This window comes from Dermacentor variabilis, chromosome 6 (genome assembly GCF_050947875.1).
Source record: "Dermacentor variabilis isolate Ectoservices chromosome 6, ASM5094787v1, whole genome shotgun sequence".
Taxonomy (NCBI): Eukaryota; Metazoa; Arthropoda; class Arachnida; order Ixodida; family Ixodidae; genus Dermacentor; species Dermacentor variabilis.
Genome location: NC_134573.1, coordinates 144,066,774 through 144,088,503, shown reverse-complemented (window position 1 = coordinate 144,088,503; position 21,730 = coordinate 144,066,774). Strand labels below are relative to the sequence as shown.

At 47.1% G+C, this 21,730-nt stretch overlaps 1 protein-coding gene across 1 annotated transcript; it reads left to right on the top strand.

Moving 5' to 3' along the window:
* Nucleotides 1–11,145: 11,145 nt before the first annotated feature.
* Nucleotides 11,146–12,500, top strand: LOC142586314 (uncharacterized). Its single transcript, XM_075697559.1, has 2 exons — nucleotides 11,146–11,890; nucleotides 12,001–12,500. Exons 1-2 carry the CDS (start codon nucleotides 11,146–11,148, stop codon nucleotides 12,498–12,500), a joined length of 1,245 nt encoding a protein of 414 aa, XP_075553674.1.
* Nucleotides 12,501–21,730: the final 9,230 nt, after the last annotated feature.

The following is a 21,730-nucleotide window of genomic DNA, read 5'->3' as shown; positions in this document are numbered from 1 at the left end:
AAGGTCTAAGTAAGCATGCTGTCAAAAAAGGCCTGGCTGTCACTTGCATGAGGGTGACTTACATGCTTGTACACCATGCATATCGCTGCATATGATGTTGATGACAGATAAGCTGTAGCAAGAAAATAAAGAGCTTTGGGGGATGCAGTAGATAACTTGGACATTTACAAAAAGAAAGAAAAATCAAACGAAGTAAGTGTTTCTTATCGTTTTGAGCACACGTTTTCTAAACGCGCCTCGGGGCACAAAGTTTGTTCTAAAGAGAAGTTCATGCGTCATTTCATTACCGATCGCAGGACAACAGACTGTCCCTCTTATCAATAAAATCTGGAGAATGCTAATGAGTGACTAATTGGTGGGGTTTAACGTCCACACTCCATAGTTTGGGGTGGATGGCTCCGGAAGAGCCTTTCACGTTGCACCTAAGTCCAAATAGAAATATAAGCGAATATTTCTGAAGCGGCGTGAACAGCAGTTAGGTGTTGGCAGGACTGCCGTCATGTCGCCCGGTCTTTGTTATCACTTTTAATAATTTGTTTATTTCAGTGAACTTAGTTATTTTTTCTGTTGGAGTGAGAGAGATGTCGTGTTCGAGGTATCTGCTACCTCAACAACTCCAGAGCAGCCCATTTATAACGAAACAGAGCAGAGCGTCCTCTTGTCCCGCCTCTATCTTGATGCGTTCCTTATGGCTGGGAAATTAGCTCTCTATCTCTTGCCCAACATCATAACGCCATAGGCTTGAGGATATACCACGGCAGCTTAAAGATTGTTTTATACTTATGCGAAGAAAAACTGTCGGCTGAATACCAAACGGGAAGGCGACGACGTCCACTCCAGCGTAGCACCTCCGAAGTGCATCGCTTGATGGCCGCACTTCGCCGTCGCCTTGCAGTGGCTCCAATAGTGGCGAGAGAGAGAGAGGGAGAGCTGAGTGGCAGTGTTTACTAACACGCAGATTTGTTTGACGCTCGCGTCCATATACATTTCTTTGAAGTGACAAGCGACGACGCCTCTTTGACTTTCTGGCGGAATAGCCAGCGATATCCCTATAGCACGCTCTTTTCCTGACGGTGTTTGAGGCAGTTTGCTCAGCTGTCTTTCATCCCAAGATTTTATTGCACGCCTGTAGCGCCGAATACACGTCACACCATTCCCCTTGTGTGGAAGACCAAAATATATGCAGGCTAACCTTGCTGCTGCAAAATGGTAAAAGCTGTCGAGATGGATCTGTAGTGCGGGTGTTTCTGCGCCATGCGTGGTTTCCTTTTTGTATGTCTCGTTTTTCACCTCACTCTCATGTGTAAGATGAACGCTTATCAATATATATATACATATATTAGGTACCAAAACCACTTCCTGATTATGAGGCACGCCGTAGTGGAGGACTCCGGAAATTTCGACCCCCTGGGGTGCTTTAAAGTGCACCTAAATCTAAGTATACGGGCGTTTTCGCATTTCGCCCCCACCGAAATGCGGCCGCCGTGGATATATTATATATATATATATATATATATATATATATATATATATATATATATATATATATATATATATATATATATATATATATATATATATATATATATATATACACATTGCGATTAACATTCTTAGCTTACTTCAGCAACTTTATGTCTATCTATACATTGCTGCTTTACGCGAATTTTCACGATGACCAGAGTTGTCTCCTTGCTTCGGCCACTAGGCATGAGCTGACTGCCGTCTTGTTAAGCCGACAACTTGGATCACTGGTTACGTATCGGAATAGACAACTTGCTACGGCCTGCTGCCTGACCTAGTAGAGAACTATGGCCACTGAAAATGGGCCCGAAAGATTTCTTACACTCTGTATTTGCATGACATAAACAAAACCGACGAGGGACTTACGAATGATGAGTTTCTCATCATCAAATTACATGTGCACCGCCACATAAATGCTAATTACGTTTCCCGTGGGCGAGCAATCTCAAACTATGCGTCTATGTTTATTAGTAAGCTATTTCTTCGTTCATAAGTATACTTGTGCAGCTTCTTAAATTACGTATTCATCGACTCTTGAAACTTGCTTTTCCGAGTCAACTTGCGGACAGTGCAAGACGCCGTCGTCAAACGGTTCGGAATACTTATGGTCACGTGAGGCATGTTAAACAGCAACGAAATATGGGTACATGCGCCAGATTGGTATTGCATTTCGCCTCCATCAGAATTCGACCACCGCGGCCAGTAAACCAACCCGCGACCTTCGGCAAAGAATCGGAGTGTCATTATGACTGTATCACAGAGAAGAGCCCGAATCTAAGGAAAGAAAAAGAAAACAACACCAAACTAAATACTTCAGGAGCACACGTTTTTGCGTTACTACTTGTTTAAGGAGATATTTAATGCAGCAACCTAGACGGACAGGGAAAAAAATAAACAGACACACGCGCGCGCGCGCGCGACGTTTTTCCGTGTTTGTGCTTTCTTATTTCTTTTCTTTTTCTGATAATGTTTTCGCGCTAAGAAACAAGGTACCACTGTTAAATGCACTTGAGCCAAGTCATGGGACTGTTAATGCGCCAATAACATCTGTTTCTGTATGAACTTTCGCTTTGGCAGATCAAAAGTTTCGGTCCATTTTACACATTCTTATTCAAGCCGTTTTATCCCAAACGTTGCAAGCTGAACTGAATGCAAGCTTTTCTAAGTTCTAGGGCTGCTTATTTGGCAGCCCTCTAGGACGCGCAGAGAGAACTGCTACATCTCCGCAAGACACCCGAGATGACTGCTGCAGACTACCGTTTTCTCCGCATGACAGTACGCCCCGCGGTGAAGCGCACATTCCGTCCTACTCGCCAAATCTTTTGAAGAAAGAAGAGGTGGCGGGATGTAAAGGCCAAAAGATTTCTGCGATTCCAAACGATTACTGCGCACTTGTACCGTGTTATAGGTGGAGCGTATTTTATCGGAGGAAGGTGTTGCGATGATGCGTCTGCACCGTATCTTTACATCGTGCTTTACATCGTGTTAACACATCGCCTATACACGAACTACTACGTTGACAAACTGCAATTGACGCGATGGCCACAGCGCAACTTATGTAACGTGTGCTATGACGTCAGACTTAATTTAGGCGCACGTACGCGCTCTGCGACCTTAAGAGCTTAAGATGAAACCTGCGTTAAATTTACTTACGCGGCTGCTCCTTTGAGCTGCACCATGTTCTTGGACCTCCGAGTAGTGTTGGTATAGTGTGCAACGGAGTCACTGTTGGCCTTTCTTTTCCTGGAACACTGGCCTCGATCATACATATTAGTTTCCTGTTGGTGTGTTAATAGGGTATGTTTGCGTCCGTATTACGCAGGAACGCGTCATTTCATATATCACCCTAGTCACCTGCAGTAGCGTGCTTGGCGTATTGGCAAGGCAGACATTTCCAGCACTCATTAAAGAATCTCTTTCTCTCTTCCAGGGAGTACAATAAGTTCAAAAAAATGTAATAAAAGAATGTTCAATTGTCTCTGGCACGTCACAAAAGCGACAGTTAATAGAAGAGGCAAAGATACCCTTTTTCTGTAGCCATCTTTTTAGCGGTATGGTTTCCCTTTGAAGTTTATAACAGAATGTTTTGCAGCAAAGGGATATACACATTTTAGGAACTCGCTTTAGTACATCTTGGTCTGGCCATTTAATGTACAATGATAGGTAAAATGGACGCCGAAATAGCATGGACAATAAATCTTTGTATAACGTTTTACGCGACACAGAGTACAAGTATTCAGTGCAAAACCCAACTGACACGAAACGAACCACCAAGTAAACTTCTTGCACGAACCCCGACAAGCATAAAAGCGAAGAACAATCGGAAGAAACAACTAAATCAGGTAACGGATTAACAAGTGCGACTTCCATGAATGACCGAATTATAGGGTGCGAAGTATCGCGAAGAAAGAAGAACCGAGGCACTATTTGCCGCACATAGAGATGTACTAATCCCAGCCCACCTTCACTAACGGGCCTGAAAATATTGTCTCGCCTCATGGGCTCCAAAAGTGGAAGACCATACGAAGGTTGCAAAAATTCGGTGAGAGCGTTGGATGTAGAGTCTGGCACAATGAATAACTTGCAATACATAGTAAATTTTGTTGTCAAGAACTTACTGCAGGCTTCGGCTTCCCCCAAAATAGAAAGTCCGTGTGGAACGAATGTCTGGGCGTAACTTTGCAGGGCCGAAACCCGTTCTTTCCAATAGTGTGCGCTTAATTTATGTGCGTCTAGCGGCACGCCAAGCTGAGCACCATGAGCCAAACCACAAGCCTAAACTTTTTGAGGAGTTCATTCGTGCTCCTGATACGCTGCCAAATTCCTCTATTGTCGATACTACCTACTCATCACTGGACTTATACGTGCTGAAGAACGCTAAATCATCTGCATAAGCCAATAGATTTACTTCATTACGCAGTATATTGAAGCCATGGATGTAACTCGACCGAATTATACTTAAGCATAGTGGTTCCAGGTAAAGGGCGAATAGCCGTGGGGACATTCTTTGTTTTACTGAAGAGCAAATGGAAACGGGTTCGGAGAGGTGGTCATTAATAACTAAACGAGTAGTACAACAGGTGTAGTAAAACCTAACGCCTTTAAGCACAACGGAGCCAACAGTGGCATGCTCCAGAAAAGAAAATAAATAGGAGGGACTGACACGATCAAAAGCTTTAGCAAAATCTACCTGGAGCCTTGCAAGCTGCTCAGTGGAACCATAACAGCATTGAAGAAGTGAACAGGCGCTATGTATGTTGGTTTGAATGGATCGATCCCTACTATTCCACACGTCTGATGAGAACCAATGAGAATGGACATCGCAAATTGCAATCTATTAGATAAAACTTTTGCAAAAATTTTATAATCCACGTTTCACAACGTGATTAGTCGGTAGCCTTCAACAGAACGCAGTTTCTCCTTATCTGTACTTTTTTATATTAAAACTGTGTGGGTTTTTGCAAAAACCCCACACATTGCGGAAGGGCGTCCACCTCTAAACTTGTAATAAAAATGTCCATTAATACGGGACTGACAACTGGTTCGAAAGATTTGTAAAATTCACTTGAAGCTCCATCGGGGCCGGGTGTTTTCAACAAAGGCAGCTGATCAATAGCTCGCTCAATTTCTTGTATCGTGCAAGGGTACCACCGATGAATGCACGGTCATCATCCTGTAATGGTTTTATAAGAGACACAAAGCTCTCTAAGACTTTTGCATCGTGATCGTCGGGAGGGGCAAGAAACAACACATTGAATAAGTTTCAAACTGATAAATTATGTCATTCGTGTTTGTTAGAAGATTATCTTTGGAGTATATTTCCGGAATTACATTGGGAAATAGCGTGACGTCGCTCGTCAGGTATAGCTTGACGTGTTGGCTGCTCAAAACTGCAGAGCACGCCTATTTCGAGATCGAACTCACGCACCTCTGCAACGGAGTGCATCGTACTTTTGCAGCTGACATTTCAGATTTTTTATGTCGACAATGTAAGTGCCCTGCATTTCGCATTCCATCTGATAAAGGTTATATAAGCTCTTAATAAACATGTGTTCTTCATTCTTACTATAGAATGCTTTCACAGATCCAATTTCTATAGCCACTGTACGAACCTCTTGTTTACAGAGTTCCCAAGCTGTAAATGGCGGCAAGTCAGTATAGAGAGAAGTTGCTATAGGGCCATGTGCACGCGATTAATAAATTACTGATCATTTAGGAGCTTGGAGTTAAGATTCCAGACTGTCCACTGTGGTCGGAAATTAGTTACAGATTTCTCACCAATATTTGCGATAACCATACAATGATGAAACTGGGATGGTAATACAGGATAGCCCTCGGGAGAGGATTGATGAAGAAACATAAATCCGATCAAGGCGGGCGTAGGAGCGACCTTGAATTCGTGTATAAGAGCGAGATGCCTGTCCTGACACTCCTATATCAATGAGCCCTGCATATTCTATTAAGTTAGACAAAACTTCACCACTCCTGTCCCGCTGAGTGTTAATGCCGCTTCGGTCACTCGGATGACGTACACAATTGAAATCTCCCATTAACACACTGCAACGATCACATTCCTTTAGACTAGACACAGTATCAAATAAAAGAATTCGTTTTGCAGCGTCATTAAATGCATACACGTTGACTATTCGCCATGGAACACCCTGCAACACAAAATCATAACATATACGTACATCGACCTTCATTTTCCACATGGTAACTAAATGCTGATCAAATTAGCCTCTTTTTCAGAAAGAGGAAACAGCCAGCGGATAAACGAAGGGCGTGTGAAACGCAGACATTATATCCAGACAGAAAAGGTCGCAAAGCCCTTTCTGTCTTGTCATCACTCTCAACCTTCGTCTCCCGCACGGCAACGAGGTCGAGGCGCTTCCTAAACAAAAGCCGGCGAAGCTGCGCCTGTTTCTGCAAAGACGTAAGGCCTCGTACGTTCAAAGTTGCGAAGAGAAGTTGCTGGGACAGGGCCATGGTGACTAACCACTATTTGGACTTAATGATCTATGTGGGCGGTCCTAGAGGGCAACGGTGAGGCTCCCTCCGAACCCCCGCCAGGCCTCCTGGACCGTAATCGTTGGCAGTTTGCCGAGTGTTTCGGTGTTTTGCGGCGACGTGCTTTTCTTGTGGTACTTATCGCCTCGCTTTCTGTGCTTGATTCCGATCTGTTAATCGCACAGCGCTTCGGAATTGACGTATCCGCGCTACTTCGCCTGTCCTCTGCCAGCACAGCGCACGTGTTGAGATGCTCGGGTGTAGCAGATGGACTCATCAGCGGCTGCCTCATTCGCTGGCTGGGCAGCAACTGGCTGCGTGGTAACGGGTGCTGCCTTGCGTTGTTGATTGGATTGATTATCTTTCTATTCGCTACTTTCCTTTTCCACGGGCAGTTCTGCGATGCCACTGTCTTTAAAGGGACACTAAAGCGAAACAATAAATCAGTTTAGACTAATGCAGCATTGTTTAAGAACCCTGCTGGCAGTCATTTAAAAAAAATAGTTTGATTATTAGATGAGAAAATGAAGGTCCATAGATCAGTATTTGAATTTCGCGCCGAAACCCCGACGCCGGTACGTCAGCGTGACGTCAGGGATTCCAAAGTATGTTTTCGCATTTGGGCCGCGTTGGCTGAATAAAGGTTCCCGAAACTTGCCATGTTTAATATTTGGTTCCTTTAGAACAGAATGTAGTCAATCTGTACGGTTATATATAATTAGTAGGCCCTAGAAGATGCCATCAAAATGCAAGACGTCACAGCCCCCAGGTGCGGGAACTCAAGTAGGCGTCGCCACCCGTATTTTTTTCTTGCGCTTCTTCTGGCTTACCAAACGTCTTATCGTTGTAAGAGTGGTGTTTTTGGTGTTTTGGAACGGTAATCTACTGATGCAGAAGAAATAATCTTTCACTTTAGCGTCCCTTTAACAAGTAGAGGGGCCTTACTGGTACAGCTGGTCTCCGCGGAAGAGGAAATGTCTTCAGTCGCGTCGAGAACTTTGGTAATATACATTATGTTATCTTGCAAGCTTTCATCCGTTGGCCTTGTTCTGTGCAGTAACTTATCGCAGTGTGTTACGACACGTTTTAATGCTGTGTCACCAAAGCGCCGGCAGGCTTCACAACGTGGGGTAATGCAGTTTCGACGAATGTGCCCAACCTTGTTACAGCGGAGACAAAACGGGGGCCGGCGAGGAAACAATACGAGGATCTGCGCTCGACAAACAGGTAGCAGATGTGTAACACCTCCCACGCCGACTCCATCGGCAAGAGTCAACATCACGTCACGATTTAGGGTACGCCATTTGTTCCATTTCCGATACTCTCCAGCTTTCTGCTGATATAGACTTTACTTTCCCGTAAGCCTGGAGCGCACCTCGAATCTAGTCGTCTTCCAAACGCTCAGGAAGCCATAAAAGCCTCATTTTTACTTCCGTGTGCTCAGTATTAATAACGACGCAGCGTCTACCTTTTACGGATAATTCTCCGCACGTGACTAGCTTTGGCTTTGTCGTTGCTAATTTGCACGTCACCATCCACACGTGCGACACCTGAAATTGACCGATGGAACTGAATACTTCCGGTCAATACCGTTCCGAAAGGCGTCTCTGAAGTCTTGGGCTCGTATGGTCGACCACTTAAGTCAGCATGCAGGAAAACGGAGTCCACAACCAGCTTACCGCGGTAGGAAGATGAGTTAGCAAAACACGGTAGTCATTGTTACTGGATGAAGCCTGAACAGCACCTCCGCCAGGGGCCGATAAATCCTTTGAAGCGGAGAACATGAAAGAAGCGACCATTCGGAACGCCGTCTTCTCTCTCTACACTGTCGGTTCAACAGACGCGCCCTTTAAAGCGCGGTTTCGTATGCATGAACAAGTAGACGCAGCGCAAGGCGCGATCACACCCTTTCCGAGGGAAAGGGTGTGAAAGGGTGTGATCACGTGTTCGCTCCCCTCGCGACCACCATTTCCCACCAGCAAAGGCCCGGCAGTCAGATGAGGATGCCGCGTTTGGTTCGTTCTGCCGAAGGGCAGGCTTCGTTGAAGGAACGGCAGCGGGAGCGGAACGCGCATCGTGCGTTCGGCCGAGGAACAGGCGGCGATTGATGAACACCGCCGGGATCTCGCTCGCGAAAGGGTTCGTCGCCGACGTGCCGACCTCGCCGCGAGAGAGCGCGAAGACGAGACGTTACAACGAAGAGCTGAGGATGCTGAGCTTCGCTTGCACCCTTCTTAAAGGTAGTGGAGGGGCATTCAGCTCTTTTATTCGATTAAGGATGAATCATTCCCCATTTTATCCTTTAATCGATTAATCACTTTCGATGCAGAGTTTTTCATCGATAATTTGATGTATCGAAATTTTTGCCGGCCACTTTATAAAGGTTGGAACAAAGTTATCTAATCTTGTAGGACCCTGTTTTAATGGTTCAGACGTGGAACCAGCTGAGAAAGACAAGTGTGTAAAATAAAGGTATGACACAGAATAATCTTTGATTTGTTAAAAAATAGAGTTGGCACTAGTTGTCCTTGAGAAAACAAACAATATATATATATATATATATATATATATATATATATTATCAAATGGCACTTAGAGCAGTATTAAACAGCATACATGACGCTAGTGGATCCCTATACAGTGCGGTTAAACAAGAACTAAGAGAAATGGCAATAGTGAAAGGTGAAGCCCAACTCAAATATGCAAGAAACTGCAACATGCACAAGAGGACAGAACATTACTGGTTTAGGATTTTAAGCCACATGCTCCTTTCTACAGAGAAAAAGTATGTCAATTCGCTGGAATGTTTGGGTCAGATCGACGCCTTCCTTGGATGGCCACACGACCAGCATGCGGGAATACATTATAGAATAGAAGCTGTGGATTCACTAGATTCGACATGAACTCCATTGCGATGTGAAATACACCCTACGAACCGGCACGAATGCTGTGCCACGTCTTTGGTGGGCTGGGAGCGGGACGATAATCTACGACTGCGTCGCCATATATGCACCGGGCGGCCGTCGTAATGCTCCAGCAGCGCGTCAGTGACGTGCTGACGAACAGCGCCGCGAACGGCAGAAGTCAGAGCACTGGCAAGTGAAGCAGACGACGGGACGCAGGCGCTCAAGGCGCTTCCTGTGATTTCACATGGCAGGTTTTAAGGCCCGACGTAGCGGAAAACGCATTTCCGCGTGTCTGCTTTTGAGAAAGCTCGCCACTTGTATACGAGGCAGGCCACATTCATGGCACCAGGTACTGTATAAAAGAGAAATATAGAGCAAATTGCGATGCAAATGCACTCCGCCAACAGAGCTGACCGAGGTAGGCTAAGACGTGGAGCTCGAACATCTATATTCCGGATGTTGTTTGCTGTGCACGTTGACATTGTCGCGTACTTAATCATGTAAATAGGGGAGGAACACAAAAAATTCACGGACGATGTATGAAAAACGTATAAAATAGATACCGTTGGGTATGTATCATTGGCCCGCAGGGTGTGTGCCACTGGGTACGTGCCCCAGGAATCAACGGGCAGCTTCCACTCATCAGTGAACCTTCTTTTGACGTTAACTTGGCTCACTGCAAGTGTCACAACAACATCACAGCTGCACGGTGACGTTCAAGTAATGAGATTTTAAAGCGAGAGCCTTACTAACCGCGTCCGAGTCGAGTTTTGCCGTCGCCAGCAATTTGACCATCATTTGACCGCAGCTGCGCCGTAGCCTTGGCAACGCAACACGTGACTCTCCGCGCCGAGCTCTGCCACCGGCTTGGCGCATGCGCTCTCCGCAGCTGGGTCGCCGCCTGAGACACGTGACTCGCCGTGCGCCTGGCTAAGAGGAGCGCCGCGCTCGCGTAGTCAGTGCGAGCTTGGCCATGGATAGTAGCGAGGCCGGGACGTCTTCTCTGAGCGTTGCGCCAGAGCGGGAGCCTTTGAGCCGTCGTCGCCAAGCGGCGTCTGACCACCCCGCGGTTATCGCCCGGCGAACTGCTTTAATGGAGAGGGTCCGGAATGCAACAGGCGTCGCACCATCGAGATCAACATAAAGACCGCGTGCGCGCCCTGTCCGTTTGTGCTTCGATGCTGTGCATGTTCCCGGCGTCTCTTTGCATGTCTAGCACTTGCGCTTCTCCTGTAGCACAACAGGCGTCGCACCGTCGAACGATGCATGTCTACGCAAGCCTAATCACAGTAATGTCTAGCCACCCACCGAGACACAGCCATCATATCTGGCTGAACGATGATTGTTTACCCAAGTAGAATAAATACAGCTAAATCGAAGGTTAGCCAAGTGAAATCAGGACTTGACCAAGCTAGACCAAGCTTTCGCTTTGCATATCCAGAGATAGCTAAGCTAAGCCGCAGCCATTCTTTTTTTTTTCTTCTTCTTGCAGAAGCTTAACAGGGCTATTCGGCGCTGGACATTGCGTTTGAGCTTGCAAGCACAGGAGTACGCTGAACAGCTAGCGAGTCAGAAGTAGCGATCCTTCTCCGGCCGACTTCAAGGGACCCCAGCACAAAGAAGACTTGGCATATACTTCGAGCCCTGGTCGACGACACCAACACCAAAGCCCAACAAAGACACACGATTCAACGACTAATCCACAACTATGGCGGCACAGAGGATCAGCTGCTCCAAGAAGACGAAGCTACACGGCTCAGCGAACCCGCAAACCACTACCACCAACCTTTCCACCCACAGGGAGTACCAAGGAGCGCAGAACGAAGAGCTAGATCGGCCTTTCACACAGGCAGAGTTACAGGCGGCCTTCTCTAGGCTAACACGCAATAGGAGCCCGGGAAAAGACAGAGTCACCAACAAGCACCTTCGACAGCTACCCCCTCGGGCGTTGACGCCTCTCCTTCGGTACTATAAAGACTGCTGGATTAAGGGCGAGCTACCAACAGCCTGGAAACGCTCGGAGGTAACCATGGCACCCAAGCCAAACAAACCCATCTCCATCACAAATCTCCGCCACATCTCCCGTACGTCCTGCGCCGGGAAACTGTTTGAACACATGGTCAACGAGCGGCTCACCACACATCTAGAGGAAAACGATCGCTATCCACACACCATGTTCGGCTTCCGCCAGATGCTCTCCCCGCAGGACGTCCTCTTACAGCTAAAGGAAGATATTCTTGACCATTTGAGCAAACACAGCAAGTCTTCCATTTTAGCTCTACACGTAAAAGGCGCCTTTGATAACGTGAACCATGAAGCCATTCTCCGTAACCTAGAAGATATCGGCTGCGGTGCCAAAACATACGCGTACATGCGTGCTTTCCTCACCAACCGTACGGCCACGGTGGGGATTGCCAACCTCTGCAGCAAGACATTTCACCTAACTAACAGGGGTACGCCACAAGGTTCGGTAGTCTCGCCACTTCTCTTCAACGTGGCCCTCGTCAAACTTCGCCACCTCCTATGGACACCGTCCCAGGGATATTCCATGCTCTACATGCAGATGATATCACACTGCGGACGAGAAACGCGAGCACGGGTGAACAGGAGGCCCGTCTTCAGGAGGCCGTCAACATCATCGAACGGTACCTCAACACCTGCGGCTTCCACTGTGCCCCGGATAAATCCGAGCTGTTAATACTTGGGGCATGCACCCGGAGCCGGCCCCCAAGCCACGACGCACCGGACTCACAAGTCCTTCTTCAGGGAGTCCCAATACCGAAGGTCGACTCACTTCGAGTCCTCGGAGTCCATATACACAAGGACGGGCCCGGCTCCGCCACACTCCCCAGGCTACACAACACCGTGGCACAGCTTACTCATCTGATACGACGGGTGGCCAATCGCCGCAATGGCCTCAAAGAGCACGAGACCTTGCGAATGGCACAAGTCCTCCCTTACAGCCGCATTACATATGGAACTCCCTACCTCAACCTGAAGACAGCCGAGAAACAGAAGCTAAACCTCCTAATACGAAAGGCCACGAAGCTCGCCCTAGGATAGCCGACAACTGCCTCCACTGACCGATTGCTTCGCATGGGAGTTGACAACTCCTGGGAAGAACTCGCGGAAGAGCACCTAATCATCCAGATCGAGAGACTCAAGCTCACAACCACAGGCCGAGCAGTCCTCCGACGCACAGGATACGTAACCAACCTAGAACTCGATGGCGAACGTAAGGAAAAGATCGTCTAAGCTCCGAGAATGTCTACAAGTTTATCAGATCCCCCGGAACATGCATCCAGAACACAATCGAGGCAGACGGCTCGCCAGAGTAAACGCCATCAGACACAAGCACCGTAACGACCCGCAGGCGCGTTACGTGGACGCAGCCAAGTATCCGAGACGAAACACCTTCGTCATCAGCGTCACAGACTACAGGGGGACGACACTGGCGTTGGCGACAATTCTCGCCAAACGCGCGGACACAGCTGAGGAGGCCGCTATAGCACTCGCCACCCATACACGCGAGGATGCCACAGTGGTCTTCACCGACTCTCAAACAGCGGCACTCAACTACATGAAGGGCAGGATCTCCATCAAAGCGATCAACATACTGAAACGTGGCGACACTCCTCCCCACTACACCTGCATCATCTGGGTTCCGGGACACAAGGCACTCGAGGGGGATGAAGCGGCACACACCGCGGCCCACGCTAGCGTCAACCGGGCCTCTTCGCACGAGATTCTAGACATGTCCCACCCACCAAAATATGCGGAGGAAACGAAAACAATGCCGCTAACTTACCAAGCACTACTGCAGCACCATCGGCTTGGACGCAGGGTATACCCTCCACCACATCCAAAACTAACGTGAAACAAAGGCATCGACTACAGGCGACTCCAGAGCAATACCTTTACCCACGGAAGCTTACAGCATCATTTCCACCCGACGCTATACAGCTACACCTGTCGACACTGCAACGCGGCAAACACCCTGGAGCACCTCCTACTGCAATGCAAGAACACCCGAGCAAGCATCACAGCGACACAACTAGTAGCAGCAGATGCAGACCCAAACCTCCTCGCTGAAACGTGGGAGGCTGCGGTCTCCAAGCCGGGCTTGGTGGACCAGCGCGAACTCGTCGCCCGGGCCCGGAGGGCGATCCAAGCCAGGTGGTTCCTGGAATAAGGGACCCTCCAACCTCGACTGACAAGTCACGGCTTCAAATAAACGTTTCATTCTCTCACTCTCCCTCCTGCAATAGGGGCTCGGCGTCAACGTTGTGGGGTATTTTTTTTTTTTGCGACTCTTTAAAGGCGCGTTCTTACAAAATATGACCTTCAACATAGCACATGTGCTCTTTAAGAGCTTTCCGTGGGAGATGTTGAACTAAATGACTTTGGCTGCTACCGAAGCGGATCACGCGAAGACTGTCGCGATTTTCTCGTTAGCCATAGAATGACAAAGTATATGTCAGAATATTACAAAGAGTGCTAGAGTGACTGCCGTGGTTATTAGCGATAGCATGTAAGCTTGCCCGTGTAGTATCTGGCTCCAATAGCATTGAACGAACTAGGGCTGATCAGTGCGAAGAAGTTGGGATAGAACCCCAGACGACAAACATGGAGTAGAGCGATATTCAAACCCCACGCATGCTACAGTACAGCACGTGTTTATAGAACCGAATGACCTCTATAACGAAGAAATAGCTCTCTCCCTGTTCTTGCGTGAGCTGCGCTCTGCGCGACCTGTATAATGAAGGATTTCGGACGCCCCAAGCACTTCGCCATAAAGGCGTTCGACTGCATTACACTTCTTTAACACGACTGGCACTTATACGTCGTGTCCCACATAGCACGAGCTAGAGCACTTGTTCTACCTTCTATTCGGACAGTAGAATTCAGGACTTTCTTCCTTGTGTCACGATCGGGAGCATGTCAGTTTATCCCATTCTCGCCCCGTGGCAGCTAACGCTGCATGGGGCAATGTTAAACTGCACCCCCGCCTTCGGCATCGGCTCTCATTCCGCAGCCCTTTCCCCGTAGCTGAACGCTACGAATATGCTGCGAGACATTGTACAGCCTTCGGGTTCGGCCCAGGCAGTGCCGTTTCTTGAGTAAGAAGTTCGCCAACTATTTCAATACTCCCTAATACGAAATCTGTACGGGTTTTCATTTCGCGATATATTGGCTGGCGCGGACAATCTGTCTCGTGCGACCCACTGGAAAGAGCGTGGCTGCCCCGCTAATCGAGACATCGCGAGAGGCACAGCACGGGTGACACGTGGGCGCGATTCACAGCAGCCGCCGCAGACATACCTCAGCTCATGCAGCGCTTCGCTTCCATATAAGGTATCGATCGACGCGCTCTCGGCATGTCCTCGGTGAACAGACGACGGCGCAATATTCTGGCGCCACCTCGTAGCGGTCGTCACCGCAGAGCCCGTCTTGCGCTGGCACTATGCTTTTCTTCTCAAGCTTTCTTCTCAAGCTCCACCTCCACCTGCATGGTTCCGCTGCACCCTCCTCCTCCTCCGCTTTCCTCCTCGCGCTCTCTTCGCTGCTGCGGTCTTTCATGCCCCGCTGCGCTCCGCGTTCGTTCTTTCACGCTTCGCTGTGCTCGTTCGCTCGGTTACGCCGTCGGTCAACGCAGGAACGAGCGCCTAGGAGCTGCGCTCTAAAATTATGGACAGAAAAAGGAGACGTACATCTCCCCCCCTTTTTTTTTCTTGAGCTGCTTCGCCGACCGCATATGTATGGGTAAATTCCCGCTCTCTGTCCTTTGCAATCATATTTGTCTTTACAATGCCTGGTCATTCTTGACGTCTGAGAGATTAGCTCAGTCTTCAGTCACGGTCCATTTCACACAGCTTAGCGCGACGAGAGCCGCCGGTGGCGATAAGTGTGAACACGCAGGTGCGTTTACGTTCGCCGACGATGCACGTGGAAACTGTCATGTACCGAATGCAACTAGAGTTCCGAAGCGCAACGAAGGAAAATATACTCTAAAAGGAAGATTGATGCGCTGCTAAGACGTCAAAATGGCGACTACAAACCTGGTTCTTCGCCTTCGTGGCCCAGCAGTCACGTGCCATTACATTCATGGAGCCGCCGCACGAAGGCGCCACCGGTCCAAACTAATCGCGCTGCCCTTGAATGGCGAGGGCATTTCAAGCCTCCGGCTTCGGGCGGCGTAGTGGCGTGTGCGGTTTTCGGGAAATAGACGGGAAGCGCTCAGCCCGGCATCCCCTCGCGACTCGTAAAAGCAGTCGACACTAGCTCTATACCACAGCCGCAGAGCCCCAGCTTGCGCACTGCCATTCGAGCATGTCTAATCCATTAAGTCGTAGGACTGGTATAATATCGATGAACGACCAATCGATTAAACGTATCCCGCAAAAACGATTAATCTTCATCGATGTCCACCTTTCATTTAATCGACTTATTCGATCAGACAGACATGTTCGATCAATCGTTTTTTGAGAGTTTGGCAGGAGTGGCGCGAAAATGTCGAAATCGTGCTAGAATGGCGGCCCGCCAGCAGTGACTGTAAGGCTGCGGACAAGTGACTCTCGGACTGTTTTTGCGAGTTCCGAGCGATTCCGAGCCCAGCGCTTCCACTCTATTTCCCCGATAGCGCACACGAGTGGCGTAGCCAGAAATTTCGTTCGAAAGTGGGGGGGGGGGGCTTACGTTGAAGCTTTAGCTTGGGTGCTACTATCTAAATACATGTAGAAGTGGAATTCGTTTTTCTCGGCCACCACTGCACCAAATTTGACGAAGTTTGTTGCATTTAAACGAAAGCATGGGGGGGGGGGGGGAGTTATAGTGACTGCTGGTTTCAAATTTTTCATTCTGGCCGTCAATTTTTTATTAAAATTGGCCAAAATAACAAATTTTCAGGAAACGAAACTATCAAGTTTAAGACTCTGTACCTCAACAATGAAAAATGATATCATAATTCTGTGAATTTCATCTAAAAGCACATCTACAACGGACAAAATTGATATCTTACACATGAATCTAAAAATTTTAGTATTATGGAAACACGGCTTCTGCAGAACCCTTGTACACAACGTAATCAATTCATGTAACATACAAATTGACATACCAAATTTGTCCGCTTTGACTGTTATAATAGATGCCGTTGACAGAACCGCGATATCTGTCCTTGATGCAGAGCTGTTCGCTTGTAAACGTCGTGCTCCTATTTTTTTCGAACTTTCAAGTTTTTCGAAATATTTTAAACAAACTTCAGGCCCTAAATCGAAATTCCGCTTCCAAAAGACACTACAATTTAACTTTCTCTCTGCAACAAATTTCATTAGAAGCCATCCAGAGGTTATCTCAGAAAAGCGTTTCTGCGTTTTACATGTATCTGAATAGGCCGCGTCGGAGTGGGGCCCGAGCTAAAGATTCCTCTTAAATGATTTGTCGAGGGATCAAATACATGTATAATAATTGCATTGCCATTGCCAAAGATGCTGCAAACGAATTCTTGAATGCTACGCACCGTAAGAACAAGTAACATATACCATTCTTCATAAAAGAATATACTCGTATGTACCAAAAATTGTTTCCAAAATAGCTGATATCAATGCTTCCATGTTTTTCGTATATTTAATAAGTAAAGAAAATATCACACGAACTTTCGAACTATATCAGTTCGAAACCAGCAAAGCAGTGCATGCCGCTGATATGAAAAATGTAAAGGCCATGAAATGAACAAGTTGTGGACAAATATGTTAATAAAACTTTGTGATTCAAGAACCGTGTTTACATTCATGTACGTATGCAATGGCCAGTGCAAAATATCAATGACGCTGGCATTTGTTCTAATGTATTACGCAGGAGCAGCTGTCACCGGTCGTGTATCGTGAGTAATTGCACCAATATTGTAGTTGCAACCGAGAGCACGTATAAAAAGCAGGAGTTCTGCAAAATATACGAGGGCGAGTGAAATGAAAGTGAGCCAATACGAATATTTGACAAACGGGTTACTTTATTTAAAAGTAGTACGTCTCCATGAGCATTTAGACCTTTGTCCCATTGACTAAGGAGTCGCGTGATTTCGGTCTCATAAAATTCCTTGGGTTGCTGCTTCAAAAAGTCTGCAACTGACTCTTTCACGTCATTGTCCGATACGAATGTGGTTCCCTTGAGCTGTTTTCTTTTTTTTCGGTTGCCCCAAAATGGGGATGTCACAAGGCGACAGGTCTCGGCTGTGTAGCGGATGTTGCAGCGTTTCCCACTTGAACGTTGCCAGTTTTGTATTAAATACATCAGTGATGTGGGGATGGGCATTGTCGTGGAACAAGACGACCCCATTCGTCAATTTTCTACATCGTTTCTTCTTGATTGCAACATGCAGCCGTTCCGGCGTTTCACAGTATCGGAAAGAATTGATAGTCTCTCAATACTTAGCAAATTCTATCCGTAATGGTCCCTGACGATCGAAAAAAAAAAGTCAGCAACACCTTCCCTGTGGAAATGATGGCCTTTGTTTTCTTTGGGCGTCGTAAATTCGAATCTTTCCACTGTAAGCTTTGCCGTCATGTTTCAGGCTCGTAGTAGTATCACCATAATTTGTCCTCGATCACAATTGCAGACATGAAGTGGTCATCTTCATTGTGATACCAGTTCAGATCAATCAAGGCAGCGCCGAACTTCTCCGTCTTCTGGCGGTGGTTCAAAATCTTGGGCATCCATTGCGCACAAAAAAGCCGATGACAAGATGTTCATGAATTATGGCCTGAATCGAATCGTGACTGATGTTCAGACGCTCTGCCAGTTCATCGATGCTTATCCTCCGCTCTTGTCTCATCCCCTCATCAACTTTTGCAATTTTGCTAAGGGTGATTTCACGATGGCTTTAGTCCCGTCTTGGATCGTCTTTGCAAGTTTCACGTCCTCCTTTGAACCATTTGCTACAACGCTCCACAGTGGCCAATGAAATGCGAAGGTCAACGTACACGGCAGCCATACGGCGACTAATTTCATTTTACGAAATGCCTTCAGCAGTCAAAAACTTCGCGGCACCACACTGTTCAACTTTTGGAGTTTCCAATATGTCACGCAATTATGTTTAACCGAATGTATGAGAGCATTACAGAACTTTTATCCTCACACTTGCGTGTCACGTTCTTCAATGAGACATCTCTCTCTTCTACGCATATGCCTCGTAGATAATGAACCGAACCACTTTTGCGCGGGGTGGGTAAGCGCAATCTCATTTGACTCGCCCTCGTAGATTAAAAATGCAAAGATAGAATGGGATATACAAATGCGAAGATAGAGCTTGATAAAGGGCAAGAAAGTATCACTGGAAACAAAGTTCACTGCACGTAAACACAAAATCTCCCAACAAGATATTTAAATATACGTATAAGTCTCCAATAAATGTACGTATCTAAGAAAAAGTCACGGTGTATAATGCGTCAAACGAAGCAAATAAACATGTTGCGCAATCACAGATTCACAGAATCCTAGATACCGCCCTTATTCCATCCACTGCCCCCGATGTATCGCGCGCGACGGAAGATGACTAGCTTCCTCTCCGCTTTTCTCCTTCGCGCACACAGACTGAGTCACCATCGCCGGCTCACCCATTCAAGCCCCCCCCCCCCCTTCCCGTAAGCTTTCACTTGCACATACAGCATGCGGCGCTGGGTAACGATGTTATCGCCCTTGCACTTTATACGGAACATGAGGGCAACGATGACGGCAGAAATGCACTTGGAGTGTCCATATAATTGCTATCGCAATAATATAATAAGTGTATTCGGCAACTGAAGCGTCCGTGGCCCATTACTTTCCGCAAAGAAGTAACAAAATCGGACTTTCACCATGCAACAATTCGCTGCACCGCAACAATGTATGTTTTTTTTTCTTTTGTGGGGCGGGGGCACCGAAATTAAAAAAAAAACCAAAGGAATATATGTTGGCCACAATTGAATGCCTACTTTGCGCACCTAATGTGGCTACCGAAGGAATATCGAAAAAAACGTGAGACGCTTGGTCCACAGAGAACCATGCGCATACTGATCGGTATCCTACACCGGCGAGCCAAGACTTTCCGGAGAGGTTGCCCTCAAGCGAACACGGTGCAATCCGTTGAGTCCCCACAGTGATGGCGGCGAGCAACCATTGTTTCTTTTTCTCCTCTGCTAGCCAGAAAGCGTCTAAAACTCCGCCAGGCCAAAAGCCATTCGGCCAGAGCAAACCGAACACGCACCGAAGTGCGCCGCGCGGTGGTCAGGCCAACACGAGAAAAACGTATGCGCTCTGGCTGGCTCTGGCAACCCGCGGGTAGGGTAGCAAGACCCCCCCAAAAATTGAAGACGTTAATGTATCCTCGCGAATAAAAGTCAAAACAGGAAAAATAAATCAGAACGTAGTTACCTTGTCTGACTTTAGTGTTTTAACATGGATGCTTTGGCGTAGGTGAAAAAAAAATATTTTTTTAAGTGACATGGCAGCACAAATGAACCACCACAACGCTTCGTCTCATCGGAATTCGCTGCGTGTTTGTCAACTTGTCTAATAGTGTGTTGATTTGGCTTGTCCCGTCGTATGTTCAAATGCAAGACTTAAGACTTCTAAAGTCAATGCACCTTTGGCGTCAAATGTTTTTATCAGCATTAGACCCACAAAGTTCCGCAATTTAAAATCTAAAGCACTACTTTGGAAATGTCAATGCTCATTTCACATCAAATGTTTATGAGATTTATACCCATAAAGTTTCGGAACTGATATCCATGCACTCCGTAGATTCCGCGGCCTCCGCGAGATGCCGCGGTGAGCCAGTTTGTCATCAAAACGCCATTGAAACTTTGTGCTCGGATGGGGCTGCTTGCGTTATGTGACTCCCGATGCACGGGCGTTGCCACGAAATCCAGCCCGAGTTTGCAATTTTCGCGGTGAAATGTCTTTTCGAGCATGAAAAAGACCATTCTAGACAAAATCCAGAATGATTTCCGGCGCCGGGGGTTGCTTTGGGCGGCGGTGCATTGACAGCAGGAAAAAATTTCGAGGGGGGAGGGGGCTGAAGCACCATAAGCCCCTCCCCCCCTCCCCCCTGGCTACGCCCCTGCCGCACACGTACGCCACCCGAAGCCCGGAGGCTTGAAACGTCCTCGCAGTTCGAGACATACTGTGCCAACCCAGTTGTTGACTCTCGTGTCGGCTCCCAGTCCACTAAAGACGTGGCACAGCTTTCGCGCCGGTTTGGAGGGTGTATTTGACATAGCGATTTAGTTCATGTCGAATACAGCAAATCCATAGCTTCTATTATATAACTGTGTGGCCATTCAAAGGAGACGTCGGTTTCACCCAAACACCCCAGCCAATTGACATACTTTCGCTTTGTAGAAAAGAGCAGGTGGCTTAAAATCCTAAACCACTAATGTTCGTTCCTCTTGCGTGCGTTGCAGTTTCCTGTATATTTTAGTTGGGCTTCACCTTTCACTTGTGCCATTTTTATTAGCTAGTTCTTGTTTAACTGTACTCTATAGGGATTCACCGGTGTCATGTATCTTGTTTAATTCACTATACATGCCATTTTATAACATACATATATTGTGATGTATCTTGTTTAATTCACTATAAATACCATTTTATAACATACATATATTGTTTATCTCCTCAAAGGCCACTAGTGCCAACTCTGTTTAGTCTTTAACAAACTTGTCGTGAAACCTTGCGCTCAACAAACGGGGACACAGAAAGAAGACACAAGGACAAGCACTCGTCCTCGCGTCTCCTTTTTGTGTCCCCGTTTGTTTAGCGCAAAGTTTAACGATGAATCAATTCCAACTCGACCGCCTCGCAGTGATATACCTGATACTCGTACACTTGTATTTCTAACTAGGTTCCACTTCTCAAACATTAAAACAGGGTCCTACAAAACTAGATAACATTGTTTCAGCTTTTATAATGTGCCTGGCAAAAATTTCGATTGATCAAATCATCGATGAAAAACTCTGCACCATAAGCGATTAATCTGATGAATGACTAATCGTTAATCAAATAAAAAAAGTTATTTGACCATCCTTATCAAATCGATTAGATGAAAGGTGGGCGTCGATGAAGACTAATCGTTTTGCGGGACACTTTTAATCGATTAATCGTTCATCGATATTACCACTCCTACTCCTGCACCGGAATCACTCGGAAGAGTCACCGATTGCGTCAACTCTTATTCCTGTGTCGACCGCACGAACTATTGCTGCACCTTATCGCATATTCGAATGGAACGAACGTTCGGCAATATCGAACTGTCAATTCTCGAA

Bases quoted from the DNA above. Each gene is read 5' to 3' on its own strand.
- LOC142586314 (XM_075697559.1), top strand. From the start codon at position 11,146: ATGGCGGCACAGAGGATCAGCTGCTCCAAGAAGACGAAGCTACACGGC. The intron at 11,891-12,000 runs GTACGCCACAAG...CTCTACATGCAG, and splicing joins ATTTCACCTAACTAACAGGG to ATGATATCACACTGCGGACG.